Source organism: Vombatus ursinus, unplaced genomic scaffold, assembly GCF_900497805.2.
Source record: "Vombatus ursinus unplaced genomic scaffold, bare-nosed wombat genome assembly UNPS02014832.1, whole genome shotgun sequence".
NCBI classification, from domain to species: domain Eukaryota; kingdom Metazoa; phylum Chordata; class Mammalia; order Diprotodontia; family Vombatidae; genus Vombatus; species Vombatus ursinus.
In genome coordinates this window covers 46,589,822-46,606,823 of record NW_020954610.1, presented here as the reverse complement: position 1 = coordinate 46,606,823, position 17,002 = coordinate 46,589,822, and the positions used below count along the sequence as shown (strand labels likewise).

The 17,002-nt window shown below is 39.0% G+C and overlaps 1 protein-coding gene across 1 annotated transcript; it reads left to right on the top strand.

The window, feature by feature from the left end:
- The first annotated feature begins 1,665 nt into the window (after nt 1-1,665).
- RSL1D1 (ribosomal L1 domain containing 1) lies at nt 1,666-14,534 on the top strand. The gene is given in 10 exon segments (XM_027839001.1): nt 1,666-1,780; nt 3,524-3,663; nt 6,631-6,769; nt 8,583-8,731; nt 8,823-8,924; nt 11,925-12,018; nt 12,106-12,207; nt 12,991-13,176; nt 14,172-14,345; nt 14,348-14,534. Coding segments are annotated over 10 exon segments (1,254 nt in total). The 5' UTR covers nt 1,666-1,729; the 3' UTR covers nt 14,465-14,534.
- Nucleotides 14,535-17,002: the final 2,468 nt, after the last annotated feature.

Here is a 17,002-nt window from a genome sequence, read left to right as displayed (position 1 = left end):
GGGCTTATACTTTATTTTGGAGGCAATGGGGAGTCACCAACAGATAAGTAGTGGGCCATGATCAGAACGGTCAAGGCATTAAGAGAGGAAGTATAGCTACATGGAGAGTTAACCTTAAGGGCAAGAAAATCTCTGTTGAAGTGCAGCCTCAGAAATATGGATGTGTGACTCTGGACAACTGACTTAGCCTCTCAGTGTTCTAGATAATTCTTAAAACCTATAAATTGTGAAGGTGCTAACCTAAATAATACAGGGACTTTTCTCAAAAGGAATTCCTCATACCAATGAAATAACAGGTCTGGTCCCTATTCTTATCTGTGGCAGAAGTGTCAAGGACACTTTGAAGTTGCTTCAGGGGCAGCAAAACCTGTAAGGGGGCTATTTCAATGGTCCAGGTGAAAAGTTTTGAGGTTCTGTACCTGAATGATTTCAGAAGGAGTGAAATGCTGGGATGGTGGCAAGACATATTGCAGGAGTACAAAGAGGCTGGCAATTGCTTGGATGTGTAGAGTTAGAGAGGAATCAGGGATGTCTCCAAGATTAGGCGCCTGAGATTCTGGGATGGTGGTAGTGCCATTAACAGAAATAATAAGGAGGAGTCAGCTTCGGTCCAGATTTTAAAAATGCTCTTATTAAGCAAGAATGGTACTGTAGTGGGTTTCAAGGAAACCTATAAAATAGGTTTCAGTTCATGCTGCATTTAGCCAGTATTAACTCCCCACTCCTCCCGCCCCCAACTTAAGAGGAAAATGCAATCACAACAGAGTCACAGTTCCAACATCAACAGAAGGGAGAAGAAAAAAATAATACTAAGTCTTGTTAGCATCCCAAGATGAAAGAGTTGTGACGAGGCCAGCTAACATGAGCCTTGAAAACATCCTAGACACATAATTGGAAATGACCTTAAAAGCTATCTACTCCAATACCTTCAAGTGCCTTCCCCTAAGGTTCCACAGATACTAAGTGGAAGATCTGAGGTTGGAACCCACGTCCTCTCACTCCAAGTCCACTTGTAATAATGGAGCTGACAGAGGTGAAGACTTGGAATCAGGAACACAGGTTCGAAGCCTCTCTCTGACGACGGCGTGCACCTCAACGAGTCATTTAACCTCTCTGGCCACAGTCTCCTCATCTGTAAAATGAAGTGGGGCCAGAATCGATGACTAAAGGCCAGCTCTAAATCTCTATTCAGTTCCCGTTCTGTCCCAATGGTCCCAGGGAGAGGGAAAACCTGGAGACTTTCAGTGCCAGGACGTGACCGGAAGGAGCTCATCTGGCGACAGGCTGTGACCCCGGCCGTCCCTCTCCGCCCTAGGGGTGAGGTTTCAGGACTTTTCTTGGGCTAAAGGGATGGATAAACGCTGCGGAAGCAGAGAGCTCGATAATTAAACGGCTAAAGACCTAAGAGTCATAGGCGGAGATTGCTGGGTGGGTGGGGTGGGTGGATACCAACATTAGCGAGAAAGGACGTCTGCTCTCTTCCACGACCTGCAGGACACAGAACCTGAAAAGAACTAAGTGAACAAACGATGGCGCAAGCGCAGGTCACACAAAGCAACTTCTGGACTCAAGCTCCCAAGGAAAGTACCGCGGCGCGGCTAATTCTACCTCATTTCCGGCGCCCTTTTGGGTAACCGGAAATTAGAAATTGCGCTTGCGCGTAGGGGCGCTTCCAGCTACCTTCTGCAGGTCTCTTTCCTGCGCCCTCGGACACGTGTGGCCGGGGAACATGGGTGCTCTGGGAGAGGAGAAGGAAACTCAGCTCGTGTCGCACGAGCAGGTAGCACTGGGCGGCGACGCAGGACATATGTGCTTCTGGGGCTGCGGTTGGGCGACCGGGATGGGGGTGGACCCTGGCACAGGCCGCAGCCTCCGGGTGAGGCTGCAACCTGAGGCGGCGAAGCGGGGCTGGCCCGGGCCCGGAGCCCCCGCGGCGTTGTTCTCTAGGCTTCCCTCTGTAAGGAGCGCGTTTTCTCGACACGCCCCCGCCCGTCTCCTTGCTGGCGAGCGTGACGAGGAGAAGGGGCCCTGTGGCCGGGCCGGGCGGGCTCCCGAGATCGTCGTCCGCCCTCTTCGCCGTCTTCCTGCGGCCGCCTGAAACCACCGCAGCCCCGGGCCTGTGATTGTGTTGTCGGTGGCCCGAGGTAGCAGGCTTAGGGTAGAGCTTGGGGCCCGGTCTGATCGGACTGACCCATCCGTCTGTCCATTTGTTGCTTGACGTCCACCTGCTGCGTAGTGTCCCACCTCCATCCCCTTCCTAGACTCGGCTCTCCCCTGTTTTACAGGTTTCTTTTGCTTTTTCTGTGTCATCCATCTCTCTCCCCTTCCCCCCATTAAATGGCCACCTCTGCCTAGACCATCAGGAGGCAGCGAGGTGGCTCCATGGATAGGAGCACTTGGCTTGGGATCAAGAAGACCTGAGTACAAATCCTGCCTCAGAATAGCTGTGTCACCCTATGCATGTCACTTAACCTTCTTTATTTCAGTTTCCTTATCAGTCAAATGAGCTGGAGGAGGAAATCCACTCCAGTATCTTTACCAAGAAAACCCCAACTGGGATCATGAAGAGAATGACATGACTGAATAACAGCAATGTAGAAGATTCTCAAATGTATCTGTATTCAGTTTCAGTCTCTCTCCCTGAGCTTCACTTTTGGATCTACCATCTACTTGATAGACATTTCTATCTGGGTATCTGTCAAGCCCTTCAAACTTTAAGATCCGAAATTCAGCGGTGACAAAGGCCTTCCCCAGTACCTGAAGTGCACTCCCTTTTCATCCGTAGCATGCCATTCTTACTGTCAGCTAAGCACCAGCTCTTCCGTAACTTCTTCTCATGTACTCTTTAATTCTGAAATTTTTTTATCTTTGCCTTTTCCAAATTCTACTTCATCCTTGCTTTTTTGCATACTTGTCAGTACTATATAATTTTTCATCTTTGTACCTCTGTGCCTAGTATAGTGCTTGCCCGGAACTTAATAATCAGGTTGAACTTGTTAGTTGGTGTTATATTTAGTTACTATCTTATTGCTGTGGTGTTGGGGGAGGTGGTGGGGAGAATTACTATTGGGAACTACATTTAAAGACTTCCTAAGTGTGGAAAGTTTCATTAATTCAACAGTCATTTATTAATCGATTGCTTTTGCATGCAGTTAGCCAGGTCTGTGTATCTGTGAACAGATATAGTCTATAATTTTTCTTCTATACAGGATTTATGGAAGGGCATGGACAAAAATTGCTCAGTATGAGAGGGTATGGATGAATTGTATGTAGTCTGTAGTAATTGAGGAATACTTAATGAATGCCAAATGCTTAGGTGCTTTTGGGGCACAGAATGGGTACTTAATATTAATTGAACTGAGTAAAATGACATTTAAGGTTTTTGTCAATTCTGAGATTGTACAACAAATGTTAAAATGTAGGGCCTGCCCAGCAGAAAAGCATACGTTGAAATAAAAAAAAATGAATCTGATGCTGAATCATATAACCAAACCAAATTTAAGCATTTTTTTAATCTTTGCAGATCAAAAAGGCTACAGAAGCTTTGTTGGGATATAGAAAGAACAAACACAATGCTAATACATTGCTTTTGAATGAAAACGAGAATGTGTTTTTAATGGTGACATTATGGAAAATTCCCCCAAATGGAAAAGAAATCAAAATGTAAGTTCCTCTAAAGCTCTATGTGTGCTTTTGCTTTTAAATGCTTTGTTTCTTTGTCCCATTAGCAAGTGCTTTTTATTACTTGCCACTACTTGGCAGTTTCAATAATAACAGTAACTTATACACATGTAGTGCTTTATAGTTAACAAAGGGCTACATTTGCATTATCTCACTTGTTCTTCACATCATTCCTGTCCACATGAGGAAAGTTCAAGATAAAGAAGTTCAAGATTACTCTTCTTTTACTTGGCAGAGCCAGAACTTCACAATCCAGTCTTCCTTGCAGTGAATTTTCTTAGGCTTCATCCCACTTCTACTTAAAATCCAGGATGTTATTTGTATCTGAGTGATAGGAGTGGGGAGTGTCAGAGGAAGGGCCCTGTCTTCCTTTTTCTCTCTATTCTGTCCCACTTGTTGAACTCATCAGCTCCCTTGGGTTCAGGTATCCTCTTTATACAGATGATTCCCAGGTGTAGTCTCCTAAATGCCGGTCCTGTGTCACCAACTCCCTTTTGATCATCTGAGTTGTCTTTCAAGCATTTCAGAATCAATGTGTCTAAAATAGAATCTTCTCTCTCCTCTGAACCCACCTGTCTTTTGAGCTTCCCTATTATAGTCAGTTCTGCTATAATGCTTGTTTTGAAAACATGAATTTGTTGCAGTGGGATTACTAAATAAAGGAAACAAGTTGAGCATAATTCAGATTTTATTGGCTTATATGCATTTTCATCTGGGAGCAACAATGAGAAAACAGACTGGTACCACTTCACAATAACTCGCAAGCTAGAACCATTCTGGCCACGCTTTGGTCCACTCCACCCCTTGCATCCTTGAGTTGTGGTTGCCTGCCGAAGACATCCTTTTACTAGTAGCTCTTGACTTTTCCCTGAGATATCCAAATCCCTATTCCTCTAATAAATGAACTCAACTGAGGTAGATGGGATTTCAGGGTTCAAGCAGGGAGGCACTTACTGGACCCCCCAAGATGGAGAGGGCAAACTGGACATCAGAGGGTCAGAGGTAGTACCAAAGCTCCTGGATCACTTCTTCAGTGGTTGTGAAGAAGCCCCTCAGCATGGTGCATCCCACTTCTAACACCAGAAATGTCAACTGGCTAAAGCCCACCCATCAAAACACAGAGAAGTTCAAGCTGGGTTGAAAGCAGAAAAGTTTTATTAGGAGGAAAACCAGATGGTAGTGCTGGGGGACTGCAGTACAAAGTACAAAGGAGCCCACAGCCCAGGAGAAGCTGGGGAAATTTTACTTGAAAACCACAAAGAGGAATCAAGGAGGGGTGGAAAAAGAAAGGACAGTCTTTCCCAGGAACCAGTGGATATAGAAGCAGGATGTTTTGCAGGAACAGTTGACCTCAAACCTGGTTTGGGCCAGTTTTGGGGGGCACAGCTCAGCAAGGTCAGCCAGTAGACACCAGCAAGGACATCTGTGAGTGAGCAAGACTTTGGCTACTACAGGCTCTCAATTGGCTCCTTTCAGCAGACAGGCTTACTTTATGTCCAGTGCATCTGCCTGGGAAGGTGACTCATATAAAACATGCATTAATCTCAGGGTTATTTCCATACACTCAACTTTGAATGAGTAGGGTTTTTTTTTTTCCTCATAATCTTAAGAAATTAGCATATACATCTCTATTGAGGACTACCTTTTTCCAACTAAGACTTTCTAGGCCTTTCTAAGCAGATATCCAAACCATTAACTCTGAAGAAAATAATATGTCTGGTCAGGAGTTCTTAACCTGGACTCTGTGATCTTGTTTTTGTGTTCTTTTTTGTTGTTTTTTTTTTAAAGAATGTTTATCCCTCAATTAAATGTAAAATAATTTTTAACATTTTTTTTATAATTGTTGAGTTCCTAATTCCCTCCCTCTCCTTCCCTTTCCCCTCCTTGAGAAAGCAAGCACTTTGATATAAATCATACATGTGCAGTCATGCAAAGTATATTTCCATGTTAGCCTCGTTGCAAAAGAATACAGAACCCCCCCCCCCAAAAAAAAGAAAAATAAAGTTTAAAAAGTATGGTTCATTCTGAATTCAGACTTTGAGTTTTTTCTTGGCAGTCGAATAGCATTTTTCCTAAGTCCTTCAGAATTGTGTTGTATTATTGTATTACTGAAAAAAGCTAAGTCATTTGCAATTAATCATTGTGCAATATTGTTACTGTGTACAATGTCCTCCCAGTTCTGCTCACTTAACTTTACATCAATTCATATAAATCTTCCAGGTTTTTCTGAAATTATCCTGCCCATCCTTGATTTCCTTAGGCCTGGTCTCTGCCTGTCTCTAGCTTGGGAACCCCTTAGAGCCATGACAATCATGTACCAAAACATGTTCAGCCATTTTCCAGTTGATGGACATCTCCTCAATTCCCACTACAAAATGAGTTGCTAAGTATTTTTGTACATACAGAATCTTTTCCTTTTTCTTTGATCCCTTTGAGATACAGACCGAGTAGTGGTATTGCTGGGTCAAAGGTCATATAGTCCTTTGGGCATAGTTTCAAATTGCTCTACAAAATAGATCAATTCATAATTCCACCAAGAGTGTATTAGTGTGCCAATTTTTTGAACTTGTTTTAAACTTTGATAACTGATTACCAAAATAATCCATGATAAAAAAAAATTTAAGAAGTCCCACTTTAAGGTATATGTTATAATTACATGAATTTTAAACACATTTGGTCGTATGCTTTATTTAGCCCCAAATTTGTTGGTATCTGTTTGTGATGGTTTTCTTAAATTTTGTTTTCCTATATCAATGAGAAATGTGTTTTGTCAGTAATGAGTTATTAATGGTATCTGCTTAGTGAAATATTTTAGAAATGAAAATCTTTCTTGAATAAAAAGTAACTGTCAATTTCATTTTGCATTCTTTCAGACACAAATGTTTATCATCTGGCCTACCTATTAGCTAGATACTGGGACTTTTTACCAGGGCTCTTTTATTTTTACAGACCTTTGCCTCACGGTATTAGACCTGATACGAAAGAAGTTTGTTTATTTACCAAAGATGAATCCAATTTAACTTCAGAACAGACAGAAAATTTCTATAAGCAGCTTTTGAAAAAGAATGGGATTACAAACATTACTGAGGTAAGACAAAGTTAATGCTTTTTAGGACTTCCCCAAATGATGGGGATTTGTGTGTGTGTGTGTGTGTGTAAAACCTGTTGATCCCTCTGTAAAAGTTTGTAATGTAGTTGAAATGATAATTATATTTCTTAATTCCTTTTTTAGGGACATTCTATTGAGCAGTTATAAAGTACAGATAAGTTAATTCTACTTTTAAAAAACATGGAGAATAAACCAGGAACTGTTTCTTGGGAAAGTTCACAAATTAGAAAAATGAGTGTGTTATATAATTTATATTTATACTTTTAGTTATTTCAGGTACTGCCTTCCTTTATTTTGGTTTTGGACTCTTGGTTTCCTTACATTGTAAAATTTAATAGGATTTATTAAAGTAGTTTTGCTTTTTAAAAATTTTTTTCCAATTACATGTAAAAATATTTTTAACATTATTTTTTTCAAATTTTGAGTTCCACATTTTCTCCATTCTTCCCTTCCTTGACCCATCATTGAGAAGGCAAGCAATTTGATATAAGTTCAACGTGAGCAGTCAAGCAAAGCAAATTTCCATAGTACTCATGTGGTAAAAGAAAACACAGCAAAAAAAAAATCCCAAGAAAAATAAATTTAAAAAAGTATACTTTGATCTGCATTCAGTCTTCATCAGTTCTTTCTCTGGAAGTGGATCATTTTTGGGTCATTTTATTGCTGAGAATAGCTAAGTCATTCACAGTTGTTCATCATACATTATAGTTCTTACTAAATTCAGTCTTCTTGTGTTCTGCTTGCTTTACTTTGCATCAGTTCATATAACCTTTCCCCTACCCCCAAGGCAATCAGGGTTAAGTGACTTTCCCCTCATCACACAGAGGTAGTAAGTGTCAAGGGTCTGAGGCCAGATTTGTACTCAGGGCCTCCTGACTCCAGGGCCAGTGCTCGATCCATTGCGCCACCTATTTGCCCCCATAAAAGTCTTGATATAAGTTTTGCCAGGTTTTTCTTAAAGCATCATGCTCATTACTTCTTATTGAATAATAATGTTCCATCACAATCATACCACAACTTGTTCAGCCATTCCCAAATGATGGTCATCCCCTCAATTTCCAATTCTTTGCCACCACAAAAAGACATGCTATTAATATTTTTGTACATATAGATCCTTTTTTTTTTTTTTTAATTTCTTTGGGATACAGACCCATTAGTGGTATTGTTGGGTCAAAGGTTCTGCACAGTTTTATAGCCCTTTGGTCATAAGTTCAAATTGCTTTCCAGAATGGTTGGATCAGTTCACAACTCCTCCAACAGTGCTTTAGTTTCCCAGTTTTTCACTTTCCCCTCCAAAATTTGTCATTTTCCTTTTCTGTTATATTAGCTGGTCTTATAGGTGTGAGGCAGTACCTCAGAGTTTTAATTTGCATTTCTTTAATCAGTATTGGCAGTGAAGCTCCATTTTGTACCCAGTGCCAGCCAAGTGTCCCCAGTAATCTTCTGACCAGTTGTCAGACCCCTTACAATCTATGGGCTGAGAGCTAAGCATTCCTGAGCCTGGAATGGTCCCCCTCTCATTCTAGTGAGATAGACCTTTCCTGCTGATTTTCTAAGTTGTCTTGAGCTGGAATATTGTTTCACTCTGTCCTTTTGTCAGCTCTGCCACTCCAGAATTCGTTTTGAGGCATTACTTTAAAGTTGTTTAGAAGGGAATTTGTGAGAGTTCAGGTGAGTCCCTGCCTTTACTCTGCCATCTTGACTCTGCCCCCCAGCTAATGAAGGTTTTCAAAATATTTAGACCTCTTCCCAGTCATCAGTGATACATAAATTTATTTTTTGTACTTTCTAGGTCATCCCTTACACAAGATTAAAACATGAATATAAACCTTATGAAGCTAAACGGCGCCTTTTGAGCAGTTTTGACCTTTTCCTTGCTGATGAAAGAATTAGACGACTTTTACCCTCACACATAGGAAAGCATTTCTATCGCAGAAAGAAGTAAGTTGTTTTTCTTTAGTGAACTGTTCAATTATTGCTAGCCTTCCTCAAATGATTTCGTGATGGTGGTTTGGTTTTGTTTTCTTCTTAGGGTACCTTTATCAGTAGACCTCACGACTAAGAATTTGTCAGAACACATCAATAAAATTGTCCAGGGAACTTCATTAACTGTCACTAATCATGGTTGTTGCAAGTAAGTAATAGTGTGTTTGTTTCTTTAGCTTGAAACAATCTTGTGAATTTTTTAGGATATTTTGTAGATTGAATTTTTTCTCCACATTGACAACAGAATCTACTCCTTAGAGTTTCTGTACCACTTTAACTGGTTAGTGTTAACTTAAGCGTTCGTTGAAAATGTTAATTTCTATATTTCTATATTTCTTATTTCTATAGCTTTTTATTTGCTCTCTTTTTTAAATTCATGAATGCAATCATCATTTCCCAGTTATCCAGTTTTCCATTTTATCGGAGGAAAATCTTATCAGTTCTGTTGACATTGTCACCTGTTATGCCTAAAAATTCATTTCAGGAAGCACCTAGCAAGTGCCTATAGTGTGCTTGGAACTGGGGATACAAAAACTAAGAAAGGTATTTCCTGTTCTGAATGAGAGGGAAGAAGTCATCAAAGAGATAAAATATGTAGAAAATTAACAATTTTTTTTAAATAACAATTGGGGGGGGGCTAGGCAGTGGGGTTAAGTGACTTGCCCAGGGTCACACAGCTAGTAAGTGTTATGTGTCTGAGGCCTGATTTGAACTTGGGTCCTCCTGAATCTAGTGCTGGTGCTCTTATCTACTGCATCACCTAGCAGCCCCTTGGCTGATGCTTTTTAATGCAGCCAATGAAGTGAAAAACGTCACCAAATCACGTTTTCGTGGTGTGGTTTTGTTGGCTGTTTTAATGTCCATAGCATGGTGGAAAGGGCACTACCCTTGGAGTGCACGGACTTGGCTTTGCTTCTTACTGCCTGAAAGACCTTAATCAGGGCTTTTAACTATTCTAGTCATTCATCTCTTCCTCTGTAAAATGAGAGCATTGGATTAGGTAACCCCTGAGGTTTCTTCTAGGTCTAAATCGATGATCCTAGGAGCCTAAGAATATGCTGCTTTGGAGATAGAGTTCATTTAGATTCACTCTGTGCCAGTGTTTTCATCTGTTAGTGTAGCTGATTAGGCCTTGACTGTTCTTTGGATGATTAAATGATTTGGTTGAATGTAGCAGGCTGGGCTATGGTGGTACTTTGGACAGAGCAAAATTAAATTCATTGGCTTATACATTAAAATTTACTACTTAGTGTTTTCCTTTTACTGCAGTCATTTGTTTTATACAATTTTGCATGGGTTCACGAGATTTTAATCACATATTCTTTAATTTTTTAGCATGAAATTACATTCTTACCATATTTGGTGTTCAGAATACCTTTGAAAAATAGTCCGTTTTCCCAAGTCTAGCTGTTATTATAACCCATAGTTTTCTTTTTTCTTCTTTTTTGGGGTGGTAGTAATGATTACAGACATTTATAAACAAGCAAAATATTAAGACTTTAATAGAACCACTTCAGGGCCTTATGTAATTATACTCTCTCTCTGACCTCTGATGATAAAGAGGTTCAGAGAGGATACATAGATCATTTCACCATATTAGAACATAGGCAGTTTATCCTTATTCATATTTATCTTTTTATACTTATCTTCTCTCCTGTGTTTGAACTTCAGAGTTTTATGCAGCTTTTAGTCTTTTTATCACAAGTACTTGGAAATCCTCTGTTTCATTAGAGGTCCATTTTTTCCCATGTAGTTATACTTACTTTTTTTGGGTAAGTTATTCTTTTCGTTTCTGCATTACACTATTCCAGGCTGTCAACTCCTTTATAATGGTGGCTCCTTAAACCATGTGGTCCTTACTGTATCTGACTCTTTCTTTCTGGTTTATTGGCAGCATTTTTTTCTTGGACCTTGAATCTGAATTTTGGCTATAAAGTTGCTGACACTTTACATTTTAGGGTTTCTTTCAGGAGATGACTAATGGATTTCTACTTTGCCCCCTCTGGTTGTAAGAGATTTGGGCAGTTTTCTTTTTAGATTTCTTGAAATAGGATTTTGAGGTTCTTCTTTTGGTCATAGTTTTCAGGAAGGGCAATGATTCTTAAATTTTTTTCTTCATGATTTATTTTCTAGGTCTGTTTTGCTATGAGATACCTTATATTTTCTTGTAGCTTTTCAGTCTTTTGGCTTCGTTTTTATAGAGGCAACTACATGACACAGGTTATAGGGCTCTGGGCCTGGAGTAAAGAGAAAGAACCAAGTTCAAGTCTGTCCTAAGATCCTTATTAGCTGTGTGACCCTGGGAAGTCATTTAACCTGTTTGCTTTCATTTCCTCAAGTGTAAAATGGGGATAATAATAGTACCTACCTCCCAGCATTGTTGTGAGCATCAAATTAGATTGTAAAGTGCTTAGCACAGTAACACGCACATAGTAAGTGCTATATAAATACTAGTTACTTTTTTTTTAATTCTTACTTCTTCATATCTTAAAGATGCACTGGCATTTATTTGATGCATTCTGGTTTTCAGGGAATTTGTTGCTTTGGCAACGTTTTACTTCTGATGCTAGCAAGTTGTTAATTCCCTTTCTATGTCTTTCTTTCATAGCTCTCATTTTGTTTTCTTATTTCCCTTTAGTGTTCTCATTTCATTTATAAAAACATTATTTAAAAACCTCTTTTTTTTTTAAAACTCTTGCCTTATCTCTTCCAGAAATTCTAGTTGTGTTTTTCTTTGAGACTTTTACAGATATTTTGGAGTCATTCTCTTCTGGATTTATTTCTTGAGCTATGATAGCTTTTTATGGTAGGGTTTCTTTTTTTTTATTTGCTCATTCCTCTAGAGCAAGGACACATGTACTGTGCAAAAATCCAACATTCAGTTGACAAAGACCTAACTAAAAGTGGAGAAACCAGCTAAATGTCGTTTTAATTGGTCAAAGTAAGACATTGTAAGTCAGCCTAGTATCAGTAGAACACATGCCTGAGCATTTCTTCACAAAATAAAATCATATCAAAAATATGTTGTATCCCACATAATTCATACACCATTATATTTAATGTCTTTACCACCTAGTGATTTCCCTTTTTATTAAAATGAGGGAAAAGTTTTCATTTTTATGCATAAGTCTTATCTCTTTACTTTCAGTACCGCACGTGTGGGTCACACAGGAATGCCTGTAGATCACCTAGTGGAAAATATTGTTGCAGCTGTAGATGTGCTTTCAGAAAAGTTGCCCGAGGTACTATGCTTTGGATGTGCCAGTTCTTACTGTGTTAAAAGATATTCTTTGGATAGCATACTATTTTAAATTTTTCTTTATTCACAGAAGTGGGAGAGTGTAAAAATTCTACACCTGAAAACAGAAAAATCTCTTTCCCTTCCAGTCTTTTCTTCATTTGTCTCCCATTTGGGTTCTCAGAAAAGTAAGGTAAGTAGTAGATTTAGAGTTAGCCTAGATATAGATGACATAAAACTGCTAAATGTTGAACTCTCTCTAATTATAGTGTAGGAAGTAACCATTACATCCCTGATATGGTAGTTAAGAATTTTCACTAAAAGTTTTTGATGGTTTTAAAATACTTTTGTATCCATGCTACCACAATTGTGTGAGATACTTGTTTTTCTTACCAGCATCAGTTGGGTTTGGAATGTCACTAAGTTTTGGGGAAATGATAGCTTTCTACTTTGTGGGTTGTCAGAGTCCCTTAATCTCCTCTCCCCCCCCCCCCCATATGGAGGCAGCCCAGGGTGAACATCTGTCCTGGCACCAAAAGAAACCTTCCTGAGCTCAAACTCTGACTTTAATTGGGCATATGACTGTAGCAGGTCGCTGACCCTCCCTGGGTTGGTTTTCTCATTTTCAAAATAGGTCTATTAATTTGCATCGTTGACCAGGATGTTGTGAGCAGAGTGACAGACATGTGAATTATAGTAGTTGTATTCCACGAGCTCATTAGTATTTGCACAAAGTAATACAACGAAAGAATTAGTGTTATTATTTCTGGCAGAGGGTGAGGTTGAAATTATTGGGTATGGTTTAGGAATAGTCTCTGCATAATTCATAAACCACTGACTCACCTTCAGATACTATTACAAGTAGCACCTGAAAGGCTTTGTATTAGAGATTTCTAGAATGATACTTTAGAATGAGATGAATTTTGAAATAAAAATGCTTCAAACTAAAATTTTGCTCATTTTCACTGATTGATAGAAGCAAAAGCAAGACAAGAAAGTGGCCCCCAAACCTGCTCAGGCTGCCAGGAAGCCTGAAAGTGAGTGTGCTTTGGATGGTCACAAGCTCGAGGTGGAAAAGGAGGGCAGAAGAGAGCCTGACTCTGAGGATGAGATTCCACAGCTGGTTCCATTTCAAGCAACATCGCCTCAAAAGTGCCCAGAGGTAATTTTGTTACTTTTTAAAAAATGCACATGTTTAAAAGAAACCTTTCTATGCAAGATTTTAAAGTAAAAAGTACTTTGATAGGAAACACCCAGGCATAGGGAAGATTGTCTTATTTTGTTTTAGGTTTTGACACCTATAGCTTTAGTTAATGAAATACGTATCTGGAAAAATAGTCCAATTTTTTTTTTAATGTGGTGAAGAATGTTTAGTAGAGTTTTTTAGTGGCTGTGAGTTCATATTTCTATATTATAGTTCTAAGAAACACTAACCATAGTTATAAACCTTGATTATTAGCAGTGAAATCATGAGAATTTCCAACACTATTTTCAAAAATGATTGGGTAGGATCTCCCCTTAGATGTGTTCTGTCTATCCTAGAGCATTTCTGAAGCCATAGAATTTAGGCTGCCTAGTGATTTCCACACTATAGATCAAATTATGCTACATATCATAGGTTCCTTAGCCTCCTTTGTTACAACTCTATGTCTCATCTTATATAATTTTCTTTCTTCCTGCCTTAGGTTTCAGGTGGGCTGATTAAAAGTGAATAAAGCAAAAGAAAATTTTTTTAAAAAGTGAATAAAGCCCTTGTCCTTCAGTATGAATTGGCCCTTTTTTCAGATGTCTTATAATCTTAATTCATTTATATACATAACATCCATTAGTGTATGGGGAGGTTCACTTTTAAGAATGAGGAAAGTGAGACACCAGGCTGCTAAAGTATTAGGCAAGTGCAAAGTCAGAATTCATGTCGAAATCTTCTGACTATCCATTTGTCCAGTATGACCCTGTATCTGCCTCCTGTGGTAAATGAAAGGGCGATCCATACTTGGAGGGGACAAGGGGTATCTTTTGTGATTAATTATGGAAACATGGAGGGAGGAAAGACTACACTGGGTTAATGTGCTGGAACTCACATCCTGCTTTCTTTGAAGAATGGGAACTACTCGTTTATCGCATAGGCTTAGTTATGATGGTCTTTCTCTTTATCAGCTTCAGGAAGCAGTGCTAACACAAGAGTCTACAGAACAGAACCTCAGCACTGAAGTACCGCAAGCTAAAACTCCTGGTAAAAAGAGAAGGGCCTTCAAGGCTCTGGAGACTCCAGAACAGATTGACAAAGCTTCCACAAAGGTGAAGAAGACTCCAGCCCCTGGCAAACCTAAGAGGCCAAGGATCCAATCCCCAAAAAACCTGAGAAAGAAAGTAATTCCTCAGTAGAAGTCAAAGCCCTGGAATACACTCCCAAGAAGTTAAGAGGTCATTTACTACTCATACTAAAGTAGGGAAAATTGATTTTTGCTTGCTTTTCTAGTTACTTCACACAGTGAAAAAAATAAATGGAATTCAGTGCCACATCAGTGTGCTTCAGTTCCCTTAATATGCCGTAGCATTTGTTCCTGAGCCAGTTTTCCTCATGTGTTTAAAATATGTCTGCTTTACTGATTTTCTTGCAAATGTTAACTTTAGCCTTATGTCTTAAACTGTTTCTTGTCAGATTTAATGTATTTGTTTACTGTACTAGTAACTTAAAATAAGTCTGGCTATTCCGGAAAGCACTCAGTGAATTGATACAGAGTTAATGAAGGCAAGAAGACTGCTATTTGCATTTGTAAGACCTTTCCCCTTTCTCTTTTCCCGTATTTTCTTTAAGGCCAAAAGATTCCAAGCTTATAATGTAGGTTATCTATAGAGTTAGAATATTCAGAATAGACTAGGTCTAATGGTTGAAAATACTGTTTTGGGTTGGTTTTTTTTTTTTTAAACAGTAAAAATGCATTATGTTTGCAATCTTGGAACTTTCACTGTTTATGATCAAAACCAAAGACAGGAAAAGAAATTTATGTGCATTCATTTCATTCCTCTACCTTTTATTTTAGTTTGACAATCCCAGAAACGAATAGATCATTTTAAAGATTTTCCACCCAGGAACAATTTCTCAGTTAGTCATAGTTTAAAATATAGATAGCAGAATAAAAAAAAATCAAAATAGTGAAGGAACCACTATAAAGTTTAGATAGTTGCTATAATCTCTTTGGACTACCAGAAGACTTGGGAGTTTGGCAGTATATTTTAGTCAATAGAATGTGCTTATATTTTGCTTTTTTGTCTTAAACTTTCCTACTTCTAAATAAATGTAATTGAAAAAGTGTTTGAGTGCTGTTTAGGTATTGTTTCCCACTGAAGTTTTAGTAAGCAGTAGGATTTTTAATCACATTTAAGAATGTGGAATGGATTTACTTTGTGTTCTTTTCCTATGGAAGTATCATATGAAGAATTCTTCTTAGCCTGGGGCACCTTCCCAGGTTGACCTTATTAATAATCCCAGCATCTCAGAGTTGGATGATGTAAGCAAACCCTAAGCAGGAATCTCCTTGAGGACATTGCTAGCAATTTACTGTTACTTCTGAACAGCCTGATCTGCAAGTTTTTCCTTTCACTGAACTGAAACCTGGCTCTCATTTTAACACATGACAGGGGGGAAAGACATCTGACATCAGAAGACCTGAATACATGTCATAACTGATGGCTTTCTTTACCTGTGTGACCTTGGGCAAGTGACTTAATCACCCTTGGCCTCACTTGTAAAGTGCCAGCCTTATATCTGTCATCACTGCTCCTGGTTCCTCCCTTAAGGACTAAGCCAGGTAAATCTAAACTCTGCATGATAGCACAGAGGATAAAGCACTCAGGTCAGGAAGACCTGAGTTCAAATACAGCCTTGGACACTTAGTAGCTGTGTGACATTGAGCAAGTCATAACCTCTGTTTATTTTCCTCCCAGGGTGGTTACAAAACACCTAGTACAGTGCCTGGCACATAGTAAGCACTGTATAAATGTTAGCTAACATTATTCTTATAGGCACTGTGCTAAAGTCTGCTGGGGGTGGGGACAGGGGTGGTTAGGGTAAAAAGAAGGGCAAAAATAGTCCCTACCCTCAAAAGTTTATAAGTTTCCTGTTCTCCCACAAGGTCCTACCTTGAAATCCCCTAGTTCCTTCAACTAATCTTAGTGTTGATAGTATTTCTAATCACTGGACAATAGATTCAGAGATGGAAAAAATTTTAAAGCGTGTAGTAAGGACTTTGTGCAAAATTCTATGCTGAATATATTGGGTATACAAACATAAAAGCAACGCTTCCCTGCTGTCAAGAAGCTTTTTTTTTTTTCAAAAATCACAAACATTTATTTCCTGGAACTTACAAAGAGCTTCAGTTTCATTATTTTAGCTCCATGCTGTCAGGCTTCCTTGTGTTTTATATTTAGTGTGGGGATCTTGAGACTGAGAATTCATTGGCACAAATGATAAGAGTGTTGAAGCCCACATCTTTTTGCTATGTCTTCGGTAGCATCATCATGTAAATAAGAGACTTACATTCTAATAGACCATAACACATGTAGGAGGTTTCACCTGCAAGTCAAATGGAAAGCCCTCATGGTCTGTAGAATGTGACAGCAAAGCAGATGGTAATGGAGGAAATAAGCATTTTTTGAGCTAGGTTTGGTGACTTTCAGGAAGAATAACTATAGTTACCTAGGAATTATAAGAGGTTAAAAAAAGGAGCCAGCAATAAAACCCGGTGTGTACTAAAGAATGGAAAAATAAAGACAAACATTTGCCCTCAAAAAACTTGTATTCTGTCTGGAGAGACAACATGGACACATAAAAGTATTTATGAGACAAGTCAAGGAACTTTCCCAAGGTCCATGCAGGTCAGAGGTGATGGGACAACTGTTCTAAAATAGATAATCCAAAGATCGAATTGATTGAAATGAGGGGGAAAAGAGTCAACTCAGGCCCAAGCAACATCCTCTACCCACTG